Source organism: Equus asinus, chromosome X (assembly GCF_041296235.1).
Source record: "Equus asinus isolate D_3611 breed Donkey chromosome X, EquAss-T2T_v2, whole genome shotgun sequence".
Classification (NCBI taxonomy): Eukaryota; Metazoa; Chordata; class Mammalia; order Perissodactyla; family Equidae; genus Equus; species Equus asinus.
Window position 1 is genome coordinate 102037443 of NC_091820.1, and position 27035 is coordinate 102064477.

Below are 27035 nucleotides of genomic sequence, written 5' to 3' on the forward strand. Positions count from 1 at the left end.
GCTTTACTATTTGTCATTCTCTTTCCCAAGGCAGGCTATACAGTGTAATGCTTGTTTATGAATTAAGGACCTGTTGAATATCAATTCCTCATTTGACAGCAGGGAAATAAAAGAAAAAATGCTCAGGGACAAGAAGCAAAATGCATTTCCTCCAATGCTCTAGTAACCTAGGCAGAAATGGAAGTTGTTGATTCTTGTTATTTGATCTGGCTATTAGTGAGAAGATTACTACTTTAGTGAATCTTTTTAGAGATCACTTAAACATACGCAATTCCATGCCCACAGGTCATACCCTATCCTGAGCCAAATGTGTTGTAATGCTTGCCCAGTCTAAGGAAAAAAGGCATGCCTGAATCAGTTCAAGCTCATCACTACTAATGTGAATCAAAGAAACAAGGAATTAGTCGTGTCATTTTCATAGATGGAGAGCACATTATATAGTTTTCTAACTTTTTTTGGCTATAAAACCCTTGGGCAGTGTGTGTGTGTGAAGTTCTCACAGATAATATACGTTTTTGAAATTTTCCCTTTTTTTCCGTTAACTGGTTCCATTTGGCTGCCAATAAATTTGGAACCTCTATACATCCCTAATGTGCTTAGCTTCTATAGATATATCCATATAATTCTTGTTATTGTGTAAGGAGATTCAGCAGAGCTTTTGAATTTATATTGACTTGCTTTATCCTGGATTTTACCAGGATGTCTATTCCTGACAGTATTCGTGGAAAAGATCTATTCTGTGGAAAGTGCAGCATAATATCTGTTACTGCTACTACTAATAGCAATGAAGAAAGAAATCCTTGCCTAGTACATGTAGGTTGTTTAATCATAGTCATCCACTAATAATTATTGAGTTCTCTTTTCCATAACCTGTTATAATATAAAATCAAATTAATTTTTAAATTCTCACTAACCTTTCGGAGCTTAAATTCCAAAATGGTTATTCAAAGCAATATAAAGATCAGAGATAAACAAGAGCATAAAGCTGATCTTAATCAAAAAGTATTAATTTTGTGAATGCAAATGTTTTATTGTGTCTCTATTGGCAAATACATTTGATTTATAGAATATGCTATATGAAAATCTGAGTGAATGCCTAAAATAAGTTTCTTTACCCATTACTAATATATCATAGTAGAGAATCAATATCTAATAACTTCTATTTGTAGATTTTTTTGTTCTAATCTTTACATGCTTAGTTTTGTTTCCTAACCTGATGAATCTTTTTGCAACTTGCTTCTGCTTGGGTGGCTCATCTTGCTGCTGAACTGTAACTCCCTGCCTCTTGAACTTCAGGTCTACCAGGTACTGTAGTTCTTTCTCAAAAGCCATATCTTAAAGTAAAACTTTCAACTTGGAAAACAAACAGATTTTTCCAGATTTAAGTCTTTGATTTCTTTTCATTATTTTGTAGAACTGTTCTCTTGAACCATATTTCAAAGGACAAATTAGTTATCTTGAAAACTCAGCTATTAAAAAACTACTTGGGCTATAATATAACAACAGGCAGTGATCCATGTAGAGCTATAATAGTGCTCATTATTAGGTATCTCATCATACTTCGCAAATATAATAATATAAAATCTCTCTTTCCTTTTTATAGTATTTTGCTTTGAAATGGCAGCATTGGAACCACCACCACTGTGCCAACTAAATGGAATTCTCTAATCTTCAAATTGAATTTTATCAGTTTAAGGACATGCTGGTATATAACATCTAACAGAACTTCAAATCCCAGCATCTTACTCTCTTATAAAAATAATTGCCTATGAATCTTCAACAATAAAATCAGATCTTATTGTTGAAGGGACACTTGGAATGGTCACCTGGCTCAGCCCCCAGCTTCCAGTCAGTTACCGCATATCCCTATTTAACAGATGAGGACCAACGACATTAAGTGACTCACTAAGTCACATAACTGATAGGTATTGGAGTCGGAACTTGCACCATGTTTGTAGTTTAATTCTTTTCCCTAAATGTATTCTTTTTTAACCATCTTGTTTTTTGGAGTAGTTCAATTTTACAGAGACTTACTAAGGTTAAATATTTTGGCGATGTCGTACTTTTTCTGTAAAATCCTGGTTGGAATACCAAGAAACAAAAGTTAACAGCAAAAATTAAGGGTAATGTCTTATTAAAACAACATGTAAAACAAAGGCAAAACAAGTCAAGAGGGTCCATGTAACTGACTTATTCAGTAATTAATCATTTTTATGGATTATGGAAACATATCCCAATAATTCATAATACGGTAGAGGAATGCAAATCCAAGCATGGTCAACGGACCAGTGTCGAATCACAAACTGTTTGTTACCAGTCTGCATTGGAATTAGAAGAAATTGAGAGTAAGCATTTAGAAACCTTTATAGCAATTTGACAGTGTAATTATATTTGTTAAATACAATAGTCAAACAGTAGGCTTGTGTTTTGTATGCCTTTGGTGTTTTATTTTAGTTTTTAGTAATTTTTACTGTATTTTATTAAAAATATTAGTCCATGATGGACTAGGAATTAAGAAAAAATTAGTCTTTCACCAAAAATAGTTTGAGAAGCACTTTCTTAGAGAAACATGCTTGAAAAATCCTAAAGTTTGATTGTTAGGTAATTTTATGTGCACGATGCCAAAAGTATCTCTAATTCACTATTCGTTTTGTTATACACAGGATTCTATCACATGTTTGCTAGAAAAATAATCAGATACATCTCTTAAAACTGCTTCAATACTTGTTAATATTGATGTATTAACTAGGCTTGCATGGAATACCAGGAGAGAAGGGAGATCCAGGGCCTCCTGGATTTGATGTTCCAGGACCCCCTGGTGAGAGAGGCAGTCCAGGACTCCCCGGAGCGCCTGGTCCTATGGGACCCCCAGGATCACCAGGGCTCCCAGGAAAAGCAGGTGCCTCTGGCTTTCCAGGTAATTTGTTTAAGGTTTTCTCTGGTTTTGGATTTAGGAAATTCAAATTAATATGATTCTGGTATATTATTCTCCTGTACTTTTCTGAATTGACATTCTCTCTTAAGGAAAAGTGTTAAATGTCTGATTGCAAGAAACCCACTTTGCTATTTGCATTAGACTTTTTTTCTGTGAGAGTTCCAGTTGTATATTGCTGTATAACAAATGACCCCAAAGTTTAACGACCTAAATCAACCTTTTTATTTTGCTCAAGATTTTGTGGGTCAGGAAGTAAGTGATGACTTGATGGGGTCATCTATCTCTCATCCACATGGCACCAGATGGAGTGGTTAGTGGTGAAGGATCTACTTCCAAGATGGCACTTATCTGACACCTGAGTGTTCCTTGGTCTCTTCACATGGTACCTCATTATCCGTAGTGCATTATCCGAAGTGTGGTTCATTGGAGGGCCATCTTTGGAGATTAGCTTCCCAGTGAGTCTTTTTATTCATGGATGTTGACAATAGTGATCACTAAGTTTACAATAGTTGAGAAGGGTAAAACTTAGTAGCTTCCCTCTCAACCCTCAATAGTTTTCCAGTTGATATCTTAAAACTTATCATTTATCTTTCCAAGGTCAAGGAAAGGTAAAAGTTACTTGTTGATATTCTTCAAAGGTGCCAAAGGTGAAATGGGTATGATGGGACCTCCAGGCCCACCAGGACCTTTGGGAATTCCTGGCAGGAGTGGTGTTCCTGGTCTCAAAGGTAATGTTCAGAGTTTGCTGACAGATGCGTCTAAGAGTGAAAATTAAACATTGCTTTATGTAAATTTGGAATATTTTTATTTGACTGCTTTAAAATGAACAATGCTTACTTGTATTTTGTTTCTATGTGACGTAGCATTTAAATAGGTCCTGTTTTCAATTTGGTGGCATGCTTGGTTTGGATACCATGAAACACGGTAAATGCTTAGCTCAAAATAACAAAATACAGGGTTTACATTTTGATAAGTTTTTTACAGTCTCTGTAATTGTCAAAGAATCCCAGAAGAAAGAGATATTATTATTTGAGTGTAAAAATATATGTGAGTTCAAGTTATTCATAGACAATAACCAAGGTGCATAAATGTTTTGGGTGGTCAGCAGCCTACCCAACTATGGAACGTATGGATAATCTTTGTATGCATTAATCCTGGATGAATGAATCTGATCTGTTGTGTCTTCCCCACACATGTTGGTTTTAGGTGATGACGGTTTACAGGGTCAGCCAGGACCTCCTGGCCCTGCAGGAGTGAAAGGTGGTAAAGGAGAGCCTGGCCTTCCAGGCCCTCCTGGACCAATGGATCCAGATCTGCTGGGCTTAAAAGGAGAGAAGGGGGACCCTGGCTTACCAGGTGAGTGAATGCATTTATTTATGAATGTGATTCCTGGTATATCTGAAGTTTAATTTTTAATGGCATGAAAAGTGATTTGTAGTCCAGGATTCATCACCAAAAGGCACTTAGATGCATCAAATTTTGGTAATGAAAATTAATTTTCACTTGATTTGCACTATTTCACTGATCAACTTTTGTTTGAATATTTTCTTAATAGTTTATCTATCACAGCCATGAGGTGTTAAAATAGACTTAGACAGTCACTTTCAGGCCTTCCAGGAAGTAGTATAGAATAATGATTGAGGGGGCTAGTCCGGTGGCGCAGCGCTTAAGTTCATATGTTCCCCTTCGGTGGCCCAGGGTTTGCTGGTTTGGATTCCGGGTGCAGACCTATGCACCACTTGTCAAGCCATACAGTGGCAGGGGTCCCACATATAAAGTAGAGGAAGATGGGCATGGATGTTAGCTCAGGACCAGTCTTTCTCAGCAAAAAAAGGAGAATTGACAGCAGATGTTAGCTCAGGGCCAGTCTTCCTCAAAAACAAATAGATAAAAATGTATTTTTTTAAAAAAAGAATAATGGTCGAGAGAAAAGGGTGTATAAATAGAATCACTTAAAGAACAGATTTCAGTGTTTGGGAAATTTGCTGATTCTTTAAATTTTTTTCCCTTGAAACCAGATAGGGATGAGTGGTACATTGTAACTCTGCAGGGTTTTCACATCCATATCATACTTGGCTTTTAGATACAGTTCATTGTTATTCTACTTTGGCAGAATACACAAGTATTGGACTATGAACAGCCAAACTCAGCCCTGGGGGAGATAGCTGAAAGTGGGTCTAGGGAACAACTGTGTTATTATAGTTGTTTTATTAGAAGCACATAATGTATGAAGTATAGCAATGATTTTTTGAATAAAAAAGTTCTTTTTTCTTTTTATAGAAGCATCACATATTCATAACAAAGCATCAGAAAATATGGATAAGCACAAATTAATAAATAAAGCACTTACAATTCAATCTATACAGAATAACCTTTCAAACAACTTGGGACTTTAAAACTAGCTATGCTTGTTTGCAGCTTATAGTAAAATTTGTGGCTCTTTTTGTGTTGTAACCATTAATATTGGCAGTTCATGTGTGTGTGTGTGTGTGTGTGTGTGTGTGTGTACAGATGTTACACGTTTCCTTATGAGCAGGACTTGGGATTTTTCCTCAAAAAAGAGTTTACGACATTACTGTAGTTTCATATGTAGTCACGAAAGAAGCAGAGCCACCTAATTTTTTATTATTGCTAAAATGAGGTATCTTTCTTGACTTACTCCTTGCAAGACTTCTCTTTCAATTATGCCTTCTGTAAATTAGAGGCAGTAAACTATACTTGCCTCTAAATTAGGGGTATTAAAAATAGTTGTAGAATCTAAGAGAGAGCCTAGAGATAATTTGCCCCAATTCCTTCATTTTACGGTGTAAGAAATGGAGGCCTAAAGAGGAAAGTGACTTAGTTATTGAGTTCTCTGCATTTCTTAACAGCAGCTAAAAAAAGGTGGAGGATTTTAGTATGAATCCAGTGCTATTGGTTCATACTATATCAGAATATCACTGGTTCCTGTATTTTCATCATAGTTCAGAATTTGGGTAGCTTGCTTGATCAAATTCATTTAATGGATTAATGATATCAGCCTAACTTGTCTTTCTTGTACTCATCCTTGGAAGGTACTCCTGGAATTTCAGGGCCAAAAGGTTACCAGGGTCTGCCTGGAGACCCAGGGCAACCTGGACTGAGTGGACAACCTGGATTACCAGGACCATCAGGTAAGTATGATAGACCCCCATAGCAATTGGATAGCTCATCCTGAACCCTGGAAAAGTAATTATGTATTTATCATGTGTGATGATGTTTTGGATCTGGTCATGACAATATGCTTGGGTAGCTACTAAGATATGGAGCTCTCCCTTAGCAAAAATGTTGCCATTTGGCCCAAGTGTCAACAAGCAAGATTTGTAGGATATTTTACTTTGCTCAATTTCTTCTTTTGTGGCAACAGAATATACATAGAATCAGAAGTCCATCCAAGTAAAGTACTGTGTTTTATTTACATACATTGCAACATATGTAAATAAGGCAATTATCTGGTAGAAGAAGAATTCACCTTTTCCAGTTCTTTCCTTCAAACAAGTCAGTCATTAAACCATGTAAAACAGATGGCTGCAGATTCTATCTTGAAAATTTTCTAGGAATGAAAATGTCACAACCTGCCCTGGTAGTCTGTTACAGCGTTAATCACCCTTATAGTCAACGTGGATTTTTATAATTTCTAATAAAACTCTTTCATGCTGCTTCTTAAGCCATTTTTTTAAATTGGGCCCCTAAGGAATAAAGAGCTTCTGGTTCCCATTGTCATAAGATCCCTTTAGGTCAGCTGTTCTATTCTAGACTCTGCACTACATTGCCTTGGTGTAGTTGGAAAGAGAAATTCTCTCCTTTTCTATACTTCATATCTTCAGTGTTCTCTTCCCCAAGTTGGAAATCAGTGTGAAAGAAAAAAATAAATAAATGTTTAAGGCAACATTTTGGTCCTTGGAAAATACGTAAGTGATACCACAGAGCTCAGGCACCTAAGTTCTGGGAAAAATGTGTAAACAGAGCAACCATGACTGTTAGGGGTGAAAATCCAGTACCCCTCCCCATCAACCCCTATCTATCCCTGGCGTAACAAACTGGAGGTACATCATGACAGGTAACCACTTTCCTCTTCCTGGTCTCACATAGTCAGGCTCTACATAGGAAAGCCACTTCTGAATCTTTTGAAAACAGACTCATTATATTGGATTTATCTGTGAGAAATGCAATAAGGGTAGTTGCGTACATACAACAAATAGGACTTCAGGCGACTGGGATTGTTTTAAAGCAAGGAACAAAGTGTCCTGGCAAAATTCTTGTGTTCTTAAAATAAATTTGTAATAGGAGACCTCTATTACCACGATTATATTGTAATATTTTCCTAAGAAGATTTCTTAGGTACCTCTTGCCTGTTTTATGCTGAATTAGATCCTTGGAACTTAATCACATATTAAGATTTGATCCATCCAAGCCCATACTTGCATTTTAATTATGATTATGACCCATTGCAAGAAACCAAGCAACTTCAATATTGCTGACTTGTCTTAATTTTACCAATTTGACTTTTCTAGGCCCCAAGGGTAACCCTGGTCCCCCTGGGACGCCAGGACTTACAGGACCTCCTGGACTTAAAGGAAACATAGGTGATATGGGTTTTCCAGGTGAGTGTTTAAAATCTCCCAGATATTTAGTCCCATTAATGGAAGATGGTTCACTATCTTTCTTACCAGCAAAGAGACTGATCTTGATAGAATCAAACTGAGACAATATCTAAGGTAATTAGTGGGTAGAGCTCTCTCATTACACAAATATTTGAAATAGGAATTAAGGGACAAAGTTTTAGAAACCTTAAAAGTAAGAATTCACAAACTTATGTCTTTTCCCCAGCTGTACCCCTTTCACTTAGACTTCCTTAAAAAATAGGCTTTTATATAATCCTGGTTGTAAAGCTCATTATTATATAACAGAATTTTCAGAGTTCTTTTTTAAAATCTTTTTGCTTGGTCATATGCATCATAGATACACCATGAATAAAGTATATTTTGTAAAATATTGCATGTTACATGTTTTTGGCAGGCCCTCAGGGTGTGAAAGGGTCTCCTGGATCTCCTGGAATTCCTGGACAACCTGGCACCCCAGGATTACCTGGACAGAAAGGAGAAAAAGGTGATCCTGGTGTTTCAGGCATTGGTCTTCCTGGTCTTCCTGGCCCAAAGGTAATCCTACTCTAGGCATATGCCTGAGCAAATGTGACTTTTCTTTGATACTGTGCTTGTTCCTAATTCTTCTTTAAACAAAGTATAGAATGACATGGTATATTATGGGCAAGAAATTAATTCCTCTTTTCTCTGATATTGTCAGAAGATATGTTCTAGGGTTTTCAGCCAGTCTAAAAATGGGGGAAATCTTTCTGATTCCTCTGTTTTCCCTCTATCTTAATCTCTGAGTATGTTTTGGTAAACCAAAAGTATATTTCTGCCTAGTTTTGATTTTCTTTTCCCTTTTTAGTGATGGAATTGTTGGTCTTTGTCCTATTATTACTACTAACTAATTTGTGTAGACTTATAAATAAAGTAACTTCTGTAATTAATGAAAGTTCAGTAATATTCTTAACCGCATATCTAAGGTAATTCCCTAAAAACAGTTTTACATATCTCTCTATGCCTCTGGTCAATGTGAAAACTTTGTTTTTGTTTCTCAAGCAATCAAATTTAGAACTTGTTTTAGAATCATTGTGGTCAACAAATATTTGATAAGTGCTTAGGTCCATGTGAAAAGATAACAACTCTTACTGATTTGTAAAAGTATTTTATAGCTAGTGGAGATGCATCCGTTGTCTATTATACATGTTGCAATTATTTTCTCCCAGTCAATTGTTTGTCTTATAACATTGTTTTAATCATTCATTTAGAGCACAAAGCTAGGGAGTATTAGAAAAGGAATTGTGTAACTCTACTTCCATGGAATTAGTGAAAATTGCCACTGAGATAAGAATTTACTGAATAATATTTTAAAGATAATTTCTTTTTAATGGTATACAGAAAGAATATAGTTTGATTGCCTTGGTCGATCAACGTATCATAAAAGATAATCAAGAGAAGTTTCTGCATATTAATTGCGGTTTAACAATGTAAAGTTTATTGAAATGAACTTTAATTTTTTCCTATTCTATTTAAATTTTATCAATACTGCATGAATACATATTTTTATTAAAATAATAATACAGGCATATCAAGGATAAAAGTGAAAATCTTCTTCAGAACATCTCTTCTTTATTCTATTCACTTCCCCATAGAGAGCCACTGTTAATAGTTGGTGTGTATATTTGAATCACTTCCTCTACATATTTTATATATATATGTATACACACACACACTCACAGAATTTTGGTTTTTCTATGCATTGTATGTATGTAGAGTCATAGAACACACTATTCTGTATGTTGCTTTATCACATATCTTTTAATCTTTCTTTATTCAATGTGTCTTAGACAATTTTCTTTGTCATTGTACATTATTCTTTTTATTGAGGTAAAATTAATATATAACATTGTATAAGTTTCAGGTGTACAACATTATAATTTGATATTTGTATACACTACAAAGTGATCATCACCATAAGTTTGGTTACCATCCATCACTATGCAAATGAGCCCCTTCACCCATTTCACCCACCCCATAACCCCCTTCCTCTCTGGTAACCACCAATCTGTTCTGTGTATCTATGAGTTTGTTTTTGTTTTGTTTTGTTTGTTCATTTGGTTTTTTTTAGATTCCATGTGTAAGTGAAATCATATGGTATTTGTCTTTCTCCATCTGCCCTATTTCACTTAGCATAATACCCTCAAGGTCCATCCATGTTGTCAAAAATGGCAAGATTTCCTTCTTTATTATGGCTGAGTAGTATTTAATTGTATGTATATTCCGTGTCTTCTTTATCCATTCATCCATTGATAGACACTTGGGCTGTTTCCATTTCTTGGCTATTGGAAATAATGCTGCAGTGAACATAGGAGTGAATATATCTTTTCAAATTAGTGTTTTCGTTTTCCTTGAATGACTACACAGAAGTGGAATAGCTAGATCATATGATAGTTCTATTTTTGATGAATCTGAATACTCTTTTCCATAGTGGCTGCACCAATTTGCATTCTGACCAGCTGTTTACAAGGGTTCCGTTTTCTCCGCATCCTCTTCAACACTTGTTATTTCTTGTCTTTTTGATAATAGCCAATCTAAAATGTGTGATGTGATGTCTCATTGTAATTTTGATTTGCGTTCCCCTGATAATTAGTGACGTTGAACATCCTTTCATGTACCTGTTAGCCATCTGTATGTCTTCTTTGGAAAAATGTTTAATCAGGTCCTCTGCCCATTTTTTAATCAGGTTGTTTGCTTTTTGTTGTGGGGTTATATGAGTTCTTTATATGTTTTAGATCTTAACCCCTTATTAAATATATGATTTGCAAATATTTTCTCCCATTCAGTAGGTTGCCTTTTCATTTTGTTGATGGTTTCTTTTGCTGTACAGAAACTTTTTTAGTTTGATGTAATCCAATTTGTTTATTTTTGCTTTTGTTTCCATTGCCTTTGGAGTCAGATCCAAAAGAAAATCACTAAGACCAGTGTCCAGGAGCTTACTGCCTCTGTTTTCTCCTAGGACTTTTATGGTTTCAGGTCTTATATTCAAATTATTAATCCATTCTGAACTAACTTTTGTGTATTGTGTAAGATAGTGTCTGGTTTCATTCTTTTGCATGTGACTGTTCAGTTTTCCTAACATCGTTTATTAAAGAGACTCTCCTTCCCTACTGTATATTCTTGGCTCCTTTGTTGTAAAATAATTGACTGTGTATGTATGGGTTTATTTCTCAGCTATGTATTCTGTTTCATTGATCTGTGTAGTCTGTTTTTATGCCAATACCATACTATTTTGATTTCTATAGCTTTGTAATATAGTTTGAAATCAAGGCACATGATACCTCCAGCTTTGTTCTTCTTTCTCAAGATTGCTTTAGCTGGAGGTATGTTCCCTCTATACCCACTTTGCTAAGAGTTTTTATCATAAATAAATGTTAAATTTTGTCAAATGCTTTTTCTTTGTCTATTGAGATATCATATGATTTTCACCTTATGAACCTTATCATTCAATCTTGCCCTAGCTTTTGGTTATCCCTTGGGCCTTGTTGATTGTCTAAGTAGCCTGATTTGTCCTTACTAGATCTCAGTTGTTGAGAGTGTGCTAAGACCTGTCAGTGTTCCAAAGGGAGGGATCTCAGACAGTGCATAGTTTCAGGCTAATCGTAAGCCATCTCCTCAGGCAGCAGCTTTTAAGGTATACAAATATATACAGTTTGCGGGTCTGAAATCATAAACCCTGTTGACTTCCAGACCAGGAGATCCGAAGTGTCTCCTAGGCAACAGTTGTAAAAGTGTGGCTTTATATATGCATATAAGCTCCTTTCTGGTAGGACTCAGCCAGGTGTGGCAAGGCCAAGGGAGAGTGCTAATATGGTTTTTCCCTACCAGCGTTCTGTTGGAGTGCCTCTGTAACCTCTAGATGTGTGGCAAACCTGTGGCCTTCCCCTCAAGCTGAAGCTCCAGGACAAGAAAATAGGCCTTTTTCATGTGAAGACTGCGGATGTGTTTCAGTCTGCTGTTTGTGCAGTGTCCTGGGGGTGGTAGTTTGCCAAGAACTGTCTCTCTGATTGTTTCCGATCTGTGGGGCCCAGAAACACAATTCTCCCTGGCCACCAGAGGCAGGCAATCAAAGGGCATCCCTTGTGTGGGCTATGCATGCCTGCCTGCTGGAGCAGTCAGCCTGGCTGTGGTGTGTGGGGGGCAGGGCAGGCTGTGGCTGCAGGGTACAGGAGTGGGGCACTCCCAGTGGAGAGAGCAGGCTAGAGGGGTGGGTGTGAAAATGGTGCTGATCAGCACTGACATCAACAGGACAGAAGGAGAATGCTTTTTGCATTTTTTGGCACCCACTAGTACCTCCATCCCCAGGAGAAATCCTAACAGGTTTTTGCCTCTCCAGCAGAGACAGTTTGAGATTAACAAATGACTCTCCTTTGCATATGGTCTAGGCGCATTTCAAACTATTGCTTTTGCACCAGGTGCCTGGGTGAGTGAATCTGTGTGTGATCTCATTAAAGCAGATTTTCTGTTCCTTGTAGCTCTATGGTTCTCCTGGAAGTAAGCCTCATTGGTTTTCAAGGCCAGATGTTTTGGGGGCTCATCTCTGGTGCAGGTCCTGAGGGTTGGAGTGCCCAATGTGCGGCACAACCCACTCACTCTCCAGGGACAAGCTCCATATTATAAGATCCCTCCTGACTCTGGATAGCCACGCCTGGGGTGGAGTTTCTTTTGATGTGTTTCCACATATCCAACTGGTCTCAGTGTGGCCCTATTTTCTTTTATTGTGGAGGCACTGCTCACCTAGCTTTCAGGTCCTTTTCAGAGTGAATTATTCCATATGTACCTATAGATTTGTTGTGTTTGTGGGAAGAAGCGAGTCCAGGATCCTTCTAAGCTGCCATCTTGAACCCTCCTAGTTGTACGTTATTTGTAATGGCTGTATAATATTCCATTATTGTTGCATATAATATCATAATGAACATTTTTACATGTATCTTTGGAAATATACCATTATTTATACTGTATAGATTCCTAAAAGTGAAATTGCTGGGTCAAAAGATAAGTGCATTTAAATTTTTGTCTTTTTAAGTTTTTTTTTTTTTCTAAGATTGGCCCTGAGCTAACATCTGTTGCCAATCTTCCTCCTTTCCCTCACCCCAAAGCCCCAGGACATAGTCATATATCCTAGTCGTAAGTCCTTCTAGTTCTTTTATGTGGGATGCCACCTCTGCATGGCTTGATGAGCAGTGCCAGGTCCCTACCCGGGATCTGAACCAGTGAACCCCAGGCCTCCAAAGTGGAGCACGTAAACTTAACCACTACACCACTGGGCTGGCCCCTTAAGTTTTGATATTAATTGCAACAAATGAACTTGATTTTAAAAATCAACCAATACGAAACAATGTAAAATGAGAAGTCTTCTTTCCACACATTTAATACCCCAAATCAACAGTTCTTCCCCAAGGTAACCACTTTTCTAGGTCCTTTTGAACTTATCCAGAGAGGATTTTTATGCATATATATGCATCCATATAAGATAGATATTTCATTAATTTTAGCTCTCAATTTTTTACATTTAAAATTTCTGATATTGAGATGCATCTTATAATTATGATTGGAAGCATTTTTCCTCAGTTATCAAGACATGAAATGATGCTGCATCTTCCAAATGTAGGTATCTTATGTTTTTATTTATACACATGAAATCATACTATGTATCTGCCCTGAACCTAGCCATCATAACTTAGTAAATCTTAGGAAACTTTCTTTATCAGCCCATATATATATATGCCTCATTCTTTGTCATAATTATATAGTATTTTCTATGTGGGTTCCCATAAATAAGTTAACCTATTATGAATATTAAAGTTATTTCTATATTTTCATGATTACAAACATATGTTGCACTGAAGATTCTTACCCATATCTTCCATACATGTCTTAAGATTATTTGGTAAATATCGCCATTGAATAAATTCTGAGTGGAGTGTCCAGAACCCAGCGTATATATGCCTTTTTAATATTGATAGTTACTGACAAATTTTCCTACTAAATAGCTCTACTGCTTTATGCTCTCTTGATCAATGTAAGAAATTTTCTGTTTTCTCCTCATTTTACAAATACTGGATGTTATCAGTCTTCTAATTTTGTCAATCTAATGGGTGAAAAGTAGTCTAAGATTGTTTAAATTTGAATTTTCTTGGTTAAAAGTAAGATTTCCTATGGTTGTATCTCCTCTGCAAATTGTCTATTCATACTCTTTGCCTCATTTTTTTTTCAATTATTTTATTGAGATCATAATAGTTTATAACATTGTGTAATTTGGGGTATACATTATAATTTATCAGCTTCTGTATGGACTGCATCATGCTCACCACCAAACGTGTATTTTTTATCTGTCACCATACATATGTGCCCCTTTACCAGTTTCCACCAACTCCCCACCCCCTTCCCTCTGGTAACCACTGATCTGTTCTCTTTATCCACATGTTTATCTTCTGCATATGAGTGAAATCATGAGGTGTTTGTATTTCTCTGTTTGGCTAATTTGGCTTAACATAATACCCTCAAGATCCATCCATGTTGTTGCAAATGGGACACTTTTATCTTTTTTATGGCTGAGTAGTATTCCATTATTTATATATACCACATCTTCTTTATCCATTCATTCATTGATGGGCACTTGGGTTGCATCCATGTCTTGGCTATTGTGAATGACCATAGGGGTGCATAAATCTCTTTGAATTGTTGATTTCAAGATCTTTGGAAAAATACACAGAAATGGGATAGCTGGATCATATGGTATTGCTATTTTTAGTTTTTTGAGAAATCTCCATACTGTTTTCCATAGTGGATGCACCAGTTTGCATTCCCACCAGCAGTGTATGATGGTTCCCTTTTCTCCACATCTTCTCCAACACTTGTTATTTTTTGTCTTGGTAATTATAGCCACTCTAACAGGTGTAAGATGATATCTCATAGTTTTGATTTGCATTTCCCTAATAATTAGTAATGTTGAATATCTTTTCAAGTGCCAGTTAGCCATCTGTATATCTTCTTTGGAAAAATATCTGTTCGCACCCTCTGCCCATTTTTTGATGGGATTGTTTTTTTGTTGTTGAGTTGTATGAGTTCTTTATGTATTTTGAAAATTAACCCCTTGTTGGATATATGATTTGCAAATATTTTCTCCCAGTGGTTGGTTTCTCTTTTCATTTTGTTCATGGTTTTGCTTGCCTTGCAGAAGCTTTTTAGTCTGATTTAGTCTCATTTGTTTATTTTTTCTTTTCTTTCCTTTACTTGAATAAACCTGGCATTTGAAAAGATGCTGCTAAGACCAATGTCAAAGAGTGTACTGCCTTCTATAGTTGCTTCTAGAGGTTTTATGGTGTCAGGTCTTACATTCAAATCTTTAATCTGTTTTGAGTTAATTTTTGTGTATGGTGTAAGATAATGGTCTACTTTGATTTTTTTGCATGTGGCTGTGCAGTTTTGCTAACATCATTTATTGGAGAGACTTTCCTTTCTCCATTGTATGTTCTTGTCTCCTTTGTCGAAGATTAGCTATCCATAGATGTGTGGTTTTATTTCTGGGCTTTCAATTCTGTTCCCTTGATCTGCATGTCTGTTTTTGTACCAGTACCGTGCTGTTTTGATTACTCTAGCTTTGTAGTATATTTTGGAGTCAGAGATTGAGATGCCTCCAGCTTTGTTCTTTTTTTCTCAGGATTGCTTTGGCTATTCTGGGTCTTTTGTTATTCCATGTAAATTTTAGGATTGTTTGTTCTATTTCCCTCATTAGGCAGGTCATTGGGATTCTGATTGGGATTGCACTGAATCTGTAGTTTGCATTAGGTAATATGAACATTATAACTATGTTTATTCTTTCAATCCTTGAGCATGGAATATCTTTCCATTTCTTTATGACTTCTTTGATTGCTTTCAATAATGTCTTATAGTTTCAGTGTATAGATCTTTCACTTCCTTGGTTAAATTTATTCCTATATATTTTATTATTTTTATTGTGAATGTAAATGGGATTATATCCTTGACTTCTCTTTCTGCTAGTTTGTTATTGGTGTATAGAAATGCAACTGACCTTTTGTAAGTTGATTTTGTACCCTGCAACTTTACTATAGTTGTTAATTACTTCCAATAGTTTTCTGGTGGATTCTTTAGGGTTTTCTATATATAAAATCATGTCATCCACAAACAGCAAGAGTTTCACTTCTTCCTTTCCAATTTGGATATCTTTTATTTGTTTTTCTTGCCTAGTTGCTCTGGCCAAAACCTCCAGTACTATGTTGAATAGGAGTGGTGAGAGTGGGCACCCTTGTCTTGTTCCTGTTCTCAGGGGGATGGTTTTTAGTTTTGTCCATTGATTATCATGTTGGCTGTGGATTTTATATGGCCTTTATTATGTTGAGGTACTTTCATTCTATACCCATTTTATTGAGAGTTTTTATCATAAGTGGATGTTGGATCTTGTCAGATGGTTTTTTCTGCATCTGTTGAGATGATCATGTGATTTTTTTACCTTATTTTGTTAATGTAGTGTATCACTTTGATTGATTTGCAGATGTTGAACCATCCCTGTGTCTCTGGTATAAATCCCACTTGATCATGGTATATGATCCTTTTAAAGTATTGCTGTATTCCGTTTGCTGATATTTTGTGGAGAATTTTTGCATCTATATTCATCAGCAATATTTGGCTGTAATTTCCCTTTTTTCTATTGTCCTTGTCTGGTTTTGGCATCAGTGTGATGTTGACCTCATAGAATGAGTTAGGCAGCATTCCCTCTTCTTCAATTTTTTGGAATATTTTGAGAAGGATAGGTAGTAAATCTTCTTTGAATGTTTGGTAGAATTCTCCAGAGAAGCCATCTGGTCCTGGACCTTTTTCTTTTGGGAGGTTGTTGATTACTGTTTCAATCTCTTTACTTGTGATTGATCTATTCAGATTCTCTATTTTTTCTTGATTCAGTTTTGGGAGGTTGTATGTGTCTAAGAATTTATCTATTTCTTCTAGATTATCCAATTTGTTGGCATATAGCTTTTCATAGTATTCTCTTATAATACTTTATATTTCTGTGGTATCCATTGTAATTTCTCCTCTTTCACTTGTAATTCTATTTATTGAGCCTTCTCTCTTTTTTCTTAGTGAGTCTGAGTAAGGGTTTGTCAATTTTGTTTATCTTCTTAAAGAACCAGCTTTTACTTTCATTGATCCTTTCTACTGTTTTTTAGTCTTTATTTCATTTGTTTGCACTTTAATTTTTTGTTATTTCCCTCCTGCTGACTTTGGGCTTTGTGTGTTCTTCTTTTTCTAGTTCTATTAGGTGTAGTTCAGGATTACATATTTGAGTTTTTCTTGTTTGTTGAGGTGAACCTGTATTGCTCTACATTTCCCTCTTAGAACTGCTTTTGCTGCATTCCATAGAGTTGGTTTGTTGTATTTTCATTTTCATTTGTCTCCAGGTATTTTTTGATTTCTCCTTTGGTTCATCAATTGATCCAATGGTTGATCAGTAGTGTGTTGTTTATTCTCCACATATTTGCAACTTTCCCAGCTTTTTTCTTGAAGTTGATTTCTAGTTTCATAATATTGTGATCATAAAAGATGCTTGATATTATTTCAGTCCTCTTAAATTTATTGAGACTTGGCTTGTTTCCCAACGTATGGTCTATCTTGGAGAATGTTCCACGTGCACTTGAGAAAAATGTGTATTCTGCTGTATTTGGATGGAATGTTCTCTATATATCTATTAGGTCTATCTGATCTAGTGTTTCATTTAATTCCACTATTTCCTTGTTGACTTTCTGTCTGGATGATCTATCCATTTGTGTAAGTTGGGTGTTGAGGTCCCCTACTACTATTTTGTTGCTGTTAATTTCTCCCTTTAGGTCTGTTAATAGTTTCTTTATCTACTTTGATGCTTCTGTGTTAGGTACATATATATTCGTAAGTGTTATGTCCTCTTGGTGGAATGTCACATTTATCATTATATACTGCCCTTCTTTGTCTCTCATTGTCTTTTTATCTGGAAGTCCACTTTGTCAGATATAAGTATGACAATACCTGCTTTCTTGTTTGCCATTTGCTTGGATTATCATCTTCCATTCCTTCACTCTAAGCCTGTGTTTGTCTTTAGAGCTGAAATGTGTTTCCTGGAGGAAGCGTATTGTTGGGTCTTGTATTTTAATCCATCCAACTACTCTGTGTCTTTTGATTGGATAAGTCAATCCATTTGCTTTTAGAGTGATTATTGATGTATGAAGACTTAATACTGCCATTTTATTTCTTGGTTTTTGGTTGCTCTGTATTTCCCTTGTTTCTCTTCCCTTGTATTTCTGACTGCCATTTCAGTTTGGTGGTTTTCTGTGATGGTTTTCTTAGTTTTCTCTTTATTTATTAATTATGTCTCTGCTCTGATTTTTGTTTAGTGGTTACCATGAGGTTTGTGTAAAAGATCTCATAGATGAGAATAGTCCATTTTAGGATAGCCTCTTATCTCCATTAGCTTAAACAAGTTCCATCCCTTTCCTCTTCACCTTCTGAGTTATTGTTTTCACAAATTATTCTGTTTTGTGTTGTGAGTTTGTGACTAAATTGAAGTGTTTATTTTTGATGCTTTCCTTCCCTTTATCTTTTATATTATAATTAACTTTCTGCTAACCTCTTCTGATAGAAAGCTGCAATTTTCTGATTTAGTCTGTCTCTTTATCTTCTTGTTCAAAGCTTTGTAAATTTTTGCCTTTTTGTTTGAGGTATGAGGGCTTCCTTCATCAATATAAGGGAGCTCTTGTGGCAATGAATTCCCTCAGCTTTTATTTATCTGGGAAAGCTTTTATTTTGCCATCATATCTGATGGATAGTTTCACTGGATAGAGTATCCTTGCTGAAAGTTTTTGTCTTTAAGTATTTTGAATATATCATTCCATTCTCTCCTAGCCTGTAAGGTTTCTGCTGAGAAATTGCAGAAAGCCTGGTAGAGGTTCCTTTGTAGATTATTTTCTTCTGCCTTGCTGCTCTTGATATTTATCTTTGTCATTGACCTTTGCCACATTTATTATTATGTGCCTTGGAGAAGGTCTTTTAGCATTGATGTAATTAGGAGTTCTGTTCCTTTCATGTACTTGTAAGCCCAGTCCCTTCCCCAGGTTTGGGAAGTTCTCAGCTATTATTTCTTTGAATAAGCTCTCTGCTCCTTTCTCCCCCACTTCTCCCTTTGGAATACCTATAATCCTTATGTTTCTTTTCCTAATTGATCCTGATAGTTCTTGAAAAATGTCTTCATTTTTTAAGTCTTAGTTCTCTCTCCCCCTCCATTTGAAATATTTCTATATTTCTAACCTCTAAATCACTAATTCTGTCCTCCATAATGTCAGCTCTATTTTTTTAAGGATTCTAGATTATTTTATCTCATTAATTGTTTTATTCTTATCCAGAATTTCTGTTTGATTTTTTTCATCATTTCAATCTCTTTGGTGAAATATTCGTTCTGCTCATTAATTTTATTCTTGAGCTCATTGAAGTGTCTTTCTGAATTTTATTGTAACTTTTGAGTTTCTTTATGACAGCTATTTTGAATTCTCTGTCATTTAGAATGTAAATTTCTGTGACTTCAGGATTTGTTTCTGGAGACTTGTCATTTTCCTTCTGTTCTGAATTGTTACTGTAGTTTTTCATGGTGTTTGATGAACTGAGCCTCTGCTGGCACATTTGTGGTAGTATCAGGCCACAGATTCCACCTGCCACCACTGAGGGGAAGCAAGAGCTGTGTTTCTGATCCTGCCCCATGTGCTGGAAGTTGTGTGTGTGTGGCTGTTCTGTATTTGTGCAGGCTGGCCACAGCCACTGGGTGGATCGATCTTGTGGGGGTGGGGCCTCTGTGCTCAGTGGGTGGGTTGTACACGTCTGGGCCAACACTGTGGTTGCTGGTGGTTTGGGTGAACAGCTATGCTTGGTGGGCAGAGCAACTTCACAGGGGCTGAACTGCAGCCCCTCTGTGGGGAGTGTTCCCCCTGGCAAGTCTCCTGGAGCACGATGAGTACTCCTGCAGGCCAGGCTACCTCTCCAGAGGCTTTGACATGTGGGCCAGGCTGCCTCCACCTCCTCTTACAGTCACTCCAGCAGCTGTGCTTAGGGGCAGAGCTCTCTCTTAAGGGCCACCATGGCATGGTGGGCACTCCTACAGGCCAGGATAGCATTTGCATGTGCACCTGGTTGCCCCTCCCTGCTCTTACGGTCACACCAGGTGCTGTTATTGGTGAGTGGAGGCTCCTTTTCATGGCTGAGCTGTGGCCTCTCCATGGGTAGTGTTCCTCCTGGTGTGGTTGCTGTGGCATGCTGGGCACTCCCATAGGCCAGGATAGTGATCACATGCAGGCTGAGCTGTCCCTGCCTCCTCTCAGAGTCATGCCAGCCACTGTGTAAGGTTCCATAATCTGGCTCCCTGCTGCTGAGGAGGGAGAGGGTTGCGATCACCTATATCCACTGCTTCCTGGGGATCCACTCCATCCATCTTCAGATGTATAGCTGCATGGGTGTATCAGGTGTCCTGTTGTGCTGTAAGGGTATCCTCGGTTGGTCATTGAATGTCCATTTAGTTGTACTTCAGAAGGGGAGAGACAAAGGGAACAGCTCACTCTGCCATGTTGCTGATGTCACTTGCCTTTGCTTCATTTTTTAAGAGGGGATTTGGTTATATATTTCCTTTTGATTTATAGAAGTACTTTATAAATACCAAACATGCATCCATTGCCTATTATGTATATTGCAATCTCCCAGTCAGTTGTTTGTCTTGTAACATGCTTTACTGTGCATTTCATCATGTATAGGTTTAAAATTTTTATGCAGGTGAATTTTGCACTCATTCATTCATTCAAAATATATCTATTGAGTATGTACTATTTTAGGTGCTGAAGATAGAGCATGAATGAAATAAACTCACTGCCTGCATGCCGCTTACATCTAGTCAATAAACACAATGAATAAGTTTATAGTATGTTAGAAGGTATGCCAAAAGTGAAGTCATGCTTGGGGATAGGAATTGCTGAGAATTATTACATTTTGAATAGGGTAGTAAGGGAAAGCTTTTCTGATAAGAATTGATCAAGTGACTTTATGCCATGAGTCATTCAAAGACCCTGAGATAGGAGTACACCTGACATGTCTGAGGAACATAAATGAGATTAGTGTGGATGAAGCAGGGTGAGTGAAGTGAAACTAAGCAGGAGATGAGATCAGGTTGGTAATGGGGAATAGATTTTGTAGGGCCTGTAGATCATAGTAAGGACTTTTGCTCTTGAGTGAAATGGGGAGGTATGGAAGGAGTAACATGATTGTACTTTAATTTAAAAAGCATCATTGATCCTGTTTTGGAAGTAGATCATAGAGGAATAAAGATGAAAATAATGAGACCAGTTATGATACATTTAAATAATACAGATTGGAGATGCTGATGGCTTGTATCAGGGTGGTGGCAGTGGCAGTGATAAGAAACAGTAAAATCTGAATATATTTTCCAGTTCAAGCCAGCAAGATTTGATTTTGGGATATGAGAGAAAGAGAGATATAAAGGATGACTCTAAATTTTTTATTCTGAGCAACTAGAAGAACGGGGTTGTTACATACTGAGATAGGAAAGGTTTTGGGAGAAGCAGATTTGATAGGAAAGATCAGGAGTATAGTTTTCTGATTTTTATGAAGACTTCTATATCCTAAGATTATTTACATAGACCTATACATTTTCTTCCAGTACTTTCATGATTTTTTCTTTATATTCACATCTTTAATCCATCTGACTTTTTCTGTATATTGTGTGAGGTGAGGAACTAACTTTATTTTTTTCCAAATAAATATCCACGTACCCAAACCCATTTGTTACAAACTTCATTCTTGACTCATTGGTTTGAAATTCCATTTTACAAAATTTCTAAATTTCGTCATACATATTTTTTCTGTACTGAGTTAATTTTAACATTTATATAACAGAATGAAAATTACCATAATAATACATCGCTGAAATTATAATGGATAGCAGCAGAAAAACATGTCTCAATTGGCAAATGTCCCCATATATTCAAGTCTTCAAGCAAGAGGCTTTTAGTTTTTCTATGCAGCCCACAAGTACATTTCAATAAGCAAATTCTACACTAAATTTGCATACTTGTGGAACTGATAAAACAAGTAAATCATGTATTTGAAGTGGCCTGTTTTTTCTTTCTGATGGTATTATTTTATCTTAGCTGTGATCCACTGAAAAAATAAGATTTTGTAGCTCAGTTCTATTAGGCACAGGCAGTCCTTGCTTTGTACAGTTCTGATATGCACAAATTTGTTACCACAATGTAATTAAATAACATCAGTCCACAATAACATGGTTCAAATTTAAGTTATGGTGGTATACCAGCTCTTCAATCCAAAGATCACTATGCAAATAACAGCCATGCATTGGTGAACATTCTTTTCACGTCATTCAAATTTTGTCAGTGATCATCACTGTGAGTCTGTTATTCTCTTCACACACTGACAGCAAAGCATGTAGTTGTGTTGCCTCTTTGTCTCATTGGTAAACCAGTGTGAAATTTAACAAAAGTAGACAATCAAAAGAGAAAATTGACCAACAAAGATGGAAGTGAAGCAAAAAAATGAAAAGTGATAACTCTGGAAGTGAAATTCAAATCTAATGTAAATGGAGTTATAGATGAAATAGCCAACCATAGGAATGTTGACACTGCCACCATTTGAGAGACTTTAGATATGCAGCCAAGGAAGTTAGTGAGGGTGAACTTATCAACATATGACTTTTCTCTATATGTGTATAACTGACCTGAAGAAGGACTGTAATATTTTTAGAAAAACTTTTTAAAAGTCATGGAACAATCGTATTTTCCCCACTGATTATTAAGATCTCTTTATATGGTCTAAGCTTGAATTTTCATTTTTATATTACCATACAACTGTGCTAAGTGAGGAGTGCCTATATTATAAAGGGAGAGTAAAATAAAAGTTTCAGGAAACATAATAGCATGATTGGGGGATGTCAAGCATAAGAAAAAATTTTATATTTAGTGAGTTGTTAAGAAATAAAGATAGTGGTAAAAGGTCGGATAAGTAGTTTGTTTTATAAATGACACAGTTTATGAGAGAGTGCCCTTGTTAGTCAAAATCATAATTAATATACAACAGTGAAAACCCTGAACAGGGAATCAGTAGGCAGAAGTTTGAGTCCTGAGTTTGTCTACATGACCTTGTAAGTTACTTAATTCTTTTGTATCTTCATTACTTTGTCAATAAAATAGAAAGAATCATTATCCTACCTATTGCACAGTTATTGTAGGGTTTCAACTAGATTAAAAAAACACTTCATAAATTATAAAGCACTCTATACATAGTATTTATCTCTGAAATGAGAGGGCAGGACTAAATGGTATCTAAGATTTCTGCTACCCTTAAATTTAATGACTCTGTGGAACTATATGAATTTGTAACATTCTTTTAATATGGCATAATGTTTCTAATCTCCGTTAATCCTTCTTAAAGTCTAATCATACTACAGATTGAAAGCAATCCCTGTCATAATCCCAGATGACTTTTTTTGATGAAATTGACAAACAGATCCTAAAATTCATATGGAAATGTATGGGAAACGGAGTAGTCAAAACATTCTTGAAAATAAAACAATGGATTTGGAGGACCCACCCTTATAGATTTCAAAACTTGCTATAAAACTACAATAATCCAGACTGTTTAAGACTGGCATAGGATATATATAAGGATCAATTGAATAGATTAGAGACCAGAGATAAACCCATCCATTTTTGGTCAACTGATTTTCAAGAAAGGTGCTAAGACAATTAAAAGAGGCAAGAAAATTCTTTCCAACAAATAATGCTGGAACAAGAGGATATCTATATGCAAAAGAATGAATTTGCACCCCCTACCTCATTTCATACACAAAAATTAACTCAAAGTGAATCATTGACCTAAATATAAGAACTAAAACTATGAAATTCTTAGAAGAAAACATGACTAAATCATCATGACCTTGACTTAGGCTAATGATTACTTAGATATGATACCTAAAGCACAAAGAACCAAAGAAAAAATAAATTGGACTGTATTAAAATTTTCAAAATTTTTTCCTGCAAATGATATCATCAAGAAAGTAAAAATATAACCCACAAAAAGTGAGAAAATATTTGCAAAGTATATATCAGATATTTGTATCTAGAATATATAAGGAGCTCATAATTCAATAAGAAAGCAAATAAATCAGTTTTTAAAATGGATAAAGTCAATTGGATCTAACAGACATATAGAGAACATTCCATGCCATAACAGTGGAGTATACACTTTTACAAGTGCACAAGGAACATTCACTAGAATATATCATATGTTAGGCCACAAAACAAGTTTTAGTAAATTTTAAAAGATTGAAATCATACAAAGTGTCTTTTCCAATCACAGTAGAATGAAAACTGGAAATCAACAGCAAAAGCAAAACTGGAAAATTCCAAATATGTAGAAATTAAACAACATACTCTTAAACAACCAGTGGGACAAAGATGACATCACAAGGGAAATTAGAAAATATCTTGAGACAAGCCAAAGTGAAAACGCAATACACCAAAACTTACAGGATGCAGCAAAAGCAATGTAAAGAGAGAAATTTATAGTGTAAGTGCTTACATTAAAGAAGGAAGATCCTAAATCAACAATTTAACTTTACACCTTCAAGAACTAGAAAAGGAGAAACAAACTAAACCCAAAGCTGGCAGAAGGAAGACAATAATAAAGATTAGAGCAGAAACAAATAAAATAGAGAATAGAAAAACAATAGAGAAAATCAATAAAGAGTTAGTTCTTCAGAAAGATCAAAAAACTGAAAACTCCTTAGTCAGCCTGGCTAAGAGAAAAAGAGAGAAAACTCAAATAGCTAAAATTACAAATAGGGCCAGCCCAGTGGCGCAGCAGTTAAGTTCGCACATTCCGCTTCATTGGCCCAGGAATTGCCGGTTCGGATCCTGGGTGTGGACATGGCACTGCTTGGCAAGCCATGCTGTGGCAGGCGTCCCACATATAAAGTAGAGGAAGATGGGCACGGATGTTAGCTCAGGGCCAGTCTTCCTCAGCAAAAAGAGGAGGATTGGCAGCAGATGTTAGCTCAGGGCTAATCTTCCTCAAATAAATAAATAAATAAATAAAATAAAGTTACAAATGAAAGAGGGGACATTATCACCACTTTTATGGGAAAAAAAAAATTCTAAGACAGTACTATGAACAAGTGTACACCAACAAATTGAATAATTTTTAAATGGAAAACTTCCTAAAAACACACAATCTACCAAGACTGAAGTATAAAGAATAGATTTTCTGAATAGATCTATAGTCACTATGCAGATTGAATCAGTAATAAAAAACTTCACACCAAGAAAAGCCCAAGGTCAGATGGCTTCACTAGTGACTTCTACCAAACATTTAAAGAAGAATGAACACTGGTTGTTCTCAAGCTCTTCCAAAAAACTGAAGAGGAAGGAACACTTCCGAACTCATTCTATCATGCCAGCATTACCCTGATTCCAAGCCCAGACAAAGACACGATGAGAAAAGAAAACTACCGACTAATATCCCTTATGTATATTGATGTAAAAAAAACTCAACAAAATACTAGTACGCCATATTCAACTGAATATTAAAAGGACTGTACACTGTGATCAAGGGAGATTTCTTCCCGGAATGCAAGGATGCTTCAACATACAAAAATCATTAATATAATACATCACATTAAAAGAATAAAAGGAAAAACCCACATGATAATCACAATGAAAGCAGAAAAAGCATTTAACAAAACTCAACACTCGGTTATGATTTAAAAAAAAACACTCAACAAACTAGTGATAGAAGGAAACTACCTGAACATAATGAAGACTATATATGAAAAACCCACAGCTAATATCATACTTGATGGTAAAAGACTAAAGGCTTTTCCTCTAAGATCAGGAACAAAACAAGGATGCACATTCTAGTCACTTCTATTAAACACAGTACTGGAAGTTCTAGCCAGAGCAATTAGGCAAGAAAAAGAAATAAAATGCATCAAAATTGGAATGGAAGAAGTAACTTATCTCTGTTCACAGATGATGTAATCTTATATGTAGAAAATTCTAGAAATTCTACACAAAAAACTAATTAGTTAAAAACTAATAAACAAATTCAGCAAAGTTGCAGGATAAAAACTCAAGATGCCAAAATCAGTTGTGATCCTGTACACTAACAATGAACAATCCTAAAAGGATATTAAGAAAATAATTCCATTTACAATAACATCAAAAAGAGGAAAATACTTAGGAATAAACTTAACCAAGGAGATGAAAGACTTGTACAGTGAAAACTAAAAAACATTGCTGAAATAAATTAAAGAAGATAAATAAATGGAAAGACACCCTGTATTCATGGATCAGAAGATTTCATGTTGTTAAGATGTTCATACTACCCAAAGCAATCTACAGATTCAGCACAATTCCTATCAAAATTCTAATGGCATTTTTTTGAGAAATAGAAAAATTTATCCTAAAATTCATGTGGAATCATAAGGGATCCCAAATGGCCAAAACAATTTTGAAAAAGAATAACAAAGCTGGAGGCATTACACTTCCTGATTCCACACTATATTACGAAGATACAGCAATGAAAACTGTGGTACTGGCATAAAGACAGAAAAATAGGCCAATAGAATAGAAAAAAGAACCCAGAAATGAACCCTCACATATATGGTCAAATGATCTTCTACAAGAGTGCCGAGATCACCCAATGTGGAAAGGACAGTCTCTTCAACAAATGGTGTTTGGAAAACTGGATGCCTGCATGCAAAATAATGGAATCAGACCCTTTCCTTACACCATATGTAAAACTTAACTCAAAATGGATTAAAGTCTTAAACATAAAACCCAAAACTATAAAACTCCTAGAAGAAAACATGAGGGGAAATCTTCATGACATTGGATTTGGCAGTGATTTCTTGGATATGATAGAAAAAGCATAGGCAACAAAAGAAAACATAGATAAATTAGATTACATAAAAAGTGAAATCTTCTGCACATCAAAGGACACAATCAACAGAGTCAAAAGGCAGCCCAAGGAATGGGAGCAAATAGTTATAAATCATTATCTGGTAAGGGATTAATTTCCATACTATATAAAGAACTCCTACAATTCAACAACAAAAACTAATAATCCAATACAATAAAAGGCAGAGGGCTTGAATAGACCTTTCTCCAAAGAAGACATGCAAATAGTCAATAAGCACATGAAGTGATGCTCAACCTTGCAAACCATTAGGGAAATCCGAATCAAAACCACAGTGAGATTTGATGAACAAATGGGTGTTATCCTTTTCCTCACACTTAATTCTGAACACATTTTAAGTAATTATGTGTTGCATAGTCACTAGAACTGCACCTACCATTTTATAGCCATTTTTGGCTACATTGGGC

At 35.8% G+C, this 27035-nt stretch overlaps 1 protein-coding gene across 2 annotated transcripts in view; it reads left to right on the forward strand.

Moving 5' to 3' along the window:
• COL4A5 (collagen type IV alpha 5 chain) overlaps window positions 1-27035 on the forward strand; it is a 225760-nt gene that overhangs the window by 157191 nt on the left and 41534 nt on the right. For both annotated transcript variants that reach the window (XM_014854622.3, XM_070502136.1), the window contains exons 31-36: window positions 2750-2917; window positions 3574-3663; window positions 4142-4291; window positions 5989-6087; window positions 7468-7557; window positions 7973-8112. In XM_014854622.3, the coding sequence (XP_014710108.2) occupies window positions 2750-2917; window positions 3574-3663; window positions 4142-4291; window positions 5989-6087; window positions 7468-7557; window positions 7973-8112 (737 nt within the window). The remainder of the gene's footprint in view (window positions 1-2749; window positions 2918-3573; window positions 3664-4141; window positions 4292-5988; window positions 6088-7467; window positions 7558-7972; window positions 8113-27035) is intronic.